At 43.6% G+C, this 6,000-nt stretch overlaps 1 protein-coding gene across 2 annotated transcripts in view; it reads right to left on the reverse strand.

Annotated features, from left to right (window-relative positions):
* esrrga (estrogen-related receptor gamma a) overlaps positions 1-5,716 on the reverse strand; it is a 78,193-nt gene extending 72,477 nt beyond the window's left edge. The window contains exon 1 of one of the 2 annotated variants that reach the window (XM_067455208.1): positions 5,401-5,716. In XM_067455208.1, coding sequence (XP_067311309.1) covers positions 5,401-5,456 — 56 coding nt within the window. In that variant the 5' untranslated portion in view covers positions 5,457-5,716. The remainder of the gene's footprint in view (positions 1-5,400) is intronic. The other variant, XM_067455207.1, reaches the window with a different exon arrangement.
* Between the last annotated feature and the right edge of the window lie 284 nt (positions 5,717-6,000).

Consider the following 6,000-nt stretch of genomic DNA (forward strand, 5'->3'; position numbering starts at 1 on the left):
TCTCTCTCCCTCTCCCTCTCTCTCTCTTCCACTCCACCCTGACAGCTCACCCAGGCTGGTTACTCATATCCTACTAATTACCTGGTACAAGACAGTCCTCCAAACAGCTAAACACACATGCATTAAACAATTACACTTATAAACAAAACAAAAAATTCACAAATAATTCCGCAGTAAAATGTTTTGCTATTAAATGCCACACAGCTAGCACTATCACGCCACAGACACTGCCGGTGGCGGCTTTAAATCTTGTCAGCAGGCTTTCTTGTTATTGTACGTCGACGAGCACGTGATTTAACCTTTGGGGGTTGAAGGCTGAAGAACGGGACAGGTGGAATTAAACGCGGGCCTCGCACGCAGGGGTAGCACAGGCAGCGTGGCCGGCCACGCGGCAGATGGACTGTCAGCTTTAATATGACGGAGCGCGTGCAGGCGCTCCAGCCTGGAAGCATGCGGATCTCTACGGGAATGCAGCCGTTCGCCCGCGCAACAGGGGCTGGGAGCAGACGAGAACGGAGCTATGAAGCGCAAATACACCCGTCTGACACTTCACACAAACATGCACCGATCTACTCTTACATCCCGCAAAGTACGCCAGAAAAATTCGGTTTGATACCTGCACATACAACCGCGCATCTAACCACGGGTTCAAAAAGTGCCACAGGCCGCAGTCAGGTACATGCATACCCTGTCTGGAAAAATTACCGCACACAAGCAGATTTGTTCAAAAGCCTCCCATCAGGATCGCTGGGCGAAATAACACTCGTTTGAATCAACTCAGTCAAGCATTTTTCGCATTCTGATGAAAAAGAAACAATAGCTTCTGTTTGCCTAAGCGTTTCCAAGGGACACACTTAAACAGGTTTTAAAAAATCATGTTAAGCAAACACAGAAAGATAATGTACATAAAAATGCAGGAGAAAATGACACAGACAGGCTTGATTCAGCGGCATTTGAATTTCTAATGCAGCACATTTCTCCAAGGATTTCATGATTCTGATTTATTTGTGGGGGGACAATTTGGCCTAAGGGTGAGCATATAGATATTAATACACACGTTTGCGTCATTTAGAAAAATCACCTTTTCTAAATATCCTGACTGAATTAATGCTTGAAATAATTTAATTTGATGCAAAAAAAAGAGAGATTTAAGTTCAGCAATTCAGAGACGTTACAGTCCAGAACAGCCTCCAGAAACACTCCACAGCTGACTGCAAGGTGTCAGGCCTTACACGGTAAGCATCATACTGATCTCATATCACACACACACACACACACACACACACACACACACACGTGATGTATGACAGGAGAAAGCGCAGAGAAATATTTCACTGTCATCCGTCACCCAGCTGGGCGATTCATTTCCCTTTCTCTGCTACAAGACCACTACAATTTCACAATTTCATTGAAGACCAATGAAGCTAAAAGAGATTCAAAAATCCGTCCGGATTTACACCGCTAGAGCTGGAAAAACTTTACCCATCTGGAATCTCTAACACCCTGAACATCCACACATACGTGTGCTCTTGTATAGCCACGCATTACCATTAACAAGCAAATGCAAATGCTTGTTTATGCATATCCATCCTGATTTTCATCCGATATTCTTATGATGCTTTTCTTCTATCACTGACATACCGTCCTAATCTAATTTTTACATGCAAAACCACCACACAAAAGACACATTCATTTATTGTAATGCATCTTCTGGTGAGAAATAACTTAACAGGAAGGGAAAAGCTATCTGCATGCCGAGAGACAAACGGTGAGTCTGCTGGGAGCCGGTGGAAAACGCAGTGGCTAAAAGCACTATTTTTACACCCTTATCTAGCCCTTGTGGACCCTCCTGCTTCTGGAGTGACCACACTCCCTATTGACCTGCTGTAACTGTATCCTACAGGCTCTCAGCCGGCCCGCGCCTGCTCTGCCTCTCTCTGGCACGCAGCAGGCCGAATCATTCGCAAAATAAAGACAGGAGCAAAGGGGAAACGAAGGTCTAAGAATTGCATTTAAAGGAGAGAATAAAGCACACTCCTGCTTATCCGAACGCTTGGGACTAATCGCTAATGGCAGTGGGTCGTTTTTTTTTTTTTTTGACGCACGCGAGCGAGTCTCAGCTGGCGTGGGCCCTGTTAAAACCCTTATTCAACTTCTCGTAAAAAATTGCCGCACTGCATTCGGAAAATCCTGATGGATTGATGCATAAATCACCCAAATTGACAACTGCATCATCAGGCTCCTGCGCGCACGGCCGGCCCTGTGTTTTCATGTGCGCGGCACCTGCGTGCGACCGATTCACACGAGTGTGTGCGTCCGTCCGACGGGCCACTTATTGCACTTTTCAACAAAAGGGCAAAAATATAGCTTCCCTTTTTTCCTTACAACCCCCCCTCCGGCCTCTCTTTTCTCCTGAGTGACAGGCCGCTGGAGGGGCCGGGAGGGAGGGTGAGGGGGGGGCTCTCTTTTAACTGGAGTTAATTACCCTTGGAATGCCTCAGACCCCTTCAAATAAGGGGAAGTGGCAATGCTCTGTCTCCAATAAGCAGGACAGCGTAAAGACAAAGAGTGTCCAGACAGTAATCGACAAGGGGCCACGGAAAGAGAAAGACATGCAGGACGAGCCTCCGACACCTCTCACACAGGGGAATGGGATGGAGCCAAATCAGGGCTGAACGGCAACAAAGGCCTCCCCGCGCACGCACACACACACCACACATGGCAGAATAAATAAATCTGCGCTGTGCATATTGACATCATTTGACAGACGAATTAAGTAAATGATTTTATAAGGAGATTAAATGGAATTTAATTTACACAATCTCTCTTTATTCCTGCTGATCCCAGCCTCTGGGGTTTCATTCGCCTCTCGTACGAGAGAGAGAGAGAGAGAGAGAGAGAGAGAGAGAGAGAGAGAGAGAGAGAGAGAGAGAGAGAGAGAGAGAGAGAGAGAGAGAGAGAGAGAGAGAGAGAGAGAGAGAGAGAGAAAAGAAAGTACGAACGGGTGGAAGAAAAACGCAAAATCAAGTTTTCTTCAAGGGCCACAGGGGGGTTTTGGTGTTTTAAAATCATCCGCAAAAGCGACAAAAGACGACAAAACATGCATGAGTGAACGCTCAGACACCTTCTGCAGGATTCTGTGCTGAACTATTCAGCCCACTGCAGGCCAGCAGTGATTTTACACACATGACACCCGCACTTCCAGTGGACATTCACACTCCATTGCCTTTAAAAAGCTGACTGCTCGCTTCCGGTGAAATTAAAAAATGTCAAGCATTAATCTTTGATGTAATTTTCTTCCTCTCCTTTTTGTTTCTATATATACTAACATTCCAAATATTAACAGAATGTTTTGATTAAAAATTCTAATGTGAACAATTTTTTTTTTTTAAATGCATGACATTTTATGAAAATCTTTTGAGAAGCTTCATGATTTTCTTCACGTAATTTTGCAAGATTTGTCCTTATTCATTCGTTTAACAAAACTGAAAAAAACGCTGAACAATCAAAGCTGTACACCACATATGTGGAAAATGTTTAAATGTATGAAACTAATTTAAATATATAAATATCACATATAAATATCACATATATATATATATATATATATATATATATATATATATATATATATATATATTATATATATATATATATATATAAACTGTTTACAAAAATTCCTCTTTTTAAAATAAAACAATTAACATTTAGAAACCCCAAATAATTTGATAAACTAATATTTAAATAATAATAGCGATAGTAATTATATTATTTAACAAAAACACATTTCTAAAGCTATAAACGCTACCCTAATAATTAAGATAATCCAAAAACACGCCTCATATCATCTCCAACCGTGAATGTAAATATTAAAATGAGCGTGCAGATGTAAATGTACATGCAGACGGTGAGAGTCTGTAATTATGATAATAGCTAAACCAGCACTTGTTGTTATTACCATCATTAATATACTAATTAGAATCTCAGTAGTCAATTTGTGTTAAAATAAAGATCAAACAGCGAGCGAGCGCCAAATGGCTAAAAGGCTGCGAGGAACCGACACTCTTATCTCTGGATTTCCTTTCATGATTCTGAATAACCCAGTCGATCTAATGATCCTGTGCAGGGTGTGTGCCAGCACACTGTCATTCCATTAACAGAATATTTCAACTCTCAAACTTCACTGCACAGATTGACTTTCACAACTACGCTAGCTTATGTTCTTCAGGTGTGTTTATAAATCGCACAAGCGTTCAGGCAGAAGTTGAGCTGCTGGCGTGTTGTGTTTTGCAGGACGGTGGCTGAAGGTTTAGGGGAGCGGGATGGTTACCTGTAAGAGATCTTTCTGACCCTTCTCAGTATCTATGTGTTTTTTATTCTTCTCTTCATCCTGTAGGTGTTGTCAGTTCACAGCCCATTTTTCTTATAAGTGTTCATACGCAGCTCAGGGCAAAGGTTAATAGTTCTGCTGTTCCTTTAATCAAACTTGTACGTTGCACTTGTTCTGCTACAGTGCAATTTTGCCCGATTCAGAAAGCAAAGATTGATGAAATTTACGAGCAGACGTGATTTAGAAAGTTTGATTTTTAAAGCGATTCATTTTTATTTCTTTTATGAAATTTAGATTTTTTTCAAGACCCACTAAGCATGTCGTTTTAATTATGTCTCGCATAAAATACTGCATTTTTTGCTTTCATCTCAGATGATTTTTACGTAAGCGAGATTTAGCCAAACAACTAAATAAAATAGCTGGTATTTAGAACGAAATGAAAGTCTAGAATAAAACTGTCAGCATAGCGGTTGACATCTAAATCAGCGTATTCACGTTTCCTCGCTCTGTGCTGACAGAAGAGAGCGGGACAGAGATAAATATGAAGCTGAGGAGCTGTTCTCTTTACCGGCTCCTGGACGTCCGCTCGTGCCCCGCGCACTCCCTCCCTCCTTCTCTCTCTCTCTCTGAGCCAGCACACCGGCTTTAATACATTTAGCGGGCCACATGCTGTGCGAGCGGTCTGCGATTCAAGCCACCTTAGACCGTTTTCTCCCTTCTATCCAATGGCTTTCGTCTTCCCCTCTACCCCCGGCACTCTCTCTCCCGTTGTTTTCCGCCACACACTCCTAATGATTTACACAAAACACTCTGTACTGTCAAAGCGGCCACATATTGCTGTAATAGTGGATAAGCCGTCAGCTACCGGCACGACGTACGTACGTACGCACACAGCTCCAGACGCTTCCTGACAGCAAAAACAACCTTGACAAGGAGGACTACGGTGACCACATGCACACATAAACACACAAACAAACACAGACACACTGCCAGGACAGGAACTACAGACAAAACAAAACAGTCTAGCCAGATACAGAACTCCAAGTAGAAGGAAATGAAAATGTACCTACTGTTGATCGGAGTGCAGGGAAAAACACTCAGGGAGCGAAAGTTCTACCGAATCCATGTGCGCTCTGCGATCATCGTTTGAGCAAACCTCTTCTATAAATTAAAGTTTTCTCTCTCTCTTTCTCTGGCTTCCCTGTCTCCGCTCCTGTTTCTCTCTCTCTCTCTCTCTCTCTCTCTCTCTCTCTGTACCTCCTCCTCTTCTCTCTCCCTTCCGTGACTGAGCAGTGCAATTAACAGGACCGTTCTCCCGGTGACAGCCTATAGGCACAGCCAGTTGGGACCAAAAGCTCTTGCACTCTTCTAATCAAGGACTTAAAGCCACGATTGCTGCTCATTAATATGAAGCAGGGCTTTGCATATGCAGTCCCCCCGGCCCTCCCGGATGCCAGATTGGTGGCTTCCCAGCCAATTGGAGTGAGACAGGGTAGTGTCTGCGCCCACAGAGAGACGGAGCAGGGAGAGAGGGGAGGGGAAAGACAAAGAGCGAGCGAGAGAGAGAGAGAGAGAGAGAGAGAGAGAAGGAGGGAGGGAGGGAGGGAGGGAGGGGGAGTGGTGTAATGAGAGGGAAAGAGGGTTTAAAGAAGCAGCCCGCGTCTCTCCCT

This window comes from Pseudorasbora parva, chromosome 10, assembly GCF_024679245.1.
Source record: "Pseudorasbora parva isolate DD20220531a chromosome 10, ASM2467924v1, whole genome shotgun sequence".
NCBI classification, from domain to species: domain Eukaryota; kingdom Metazoa; phylum Chordata; class Actinopteri; order Cypriniformes; family Gobionidae; genus Pseudorasbora; species Pseudorasbora parva.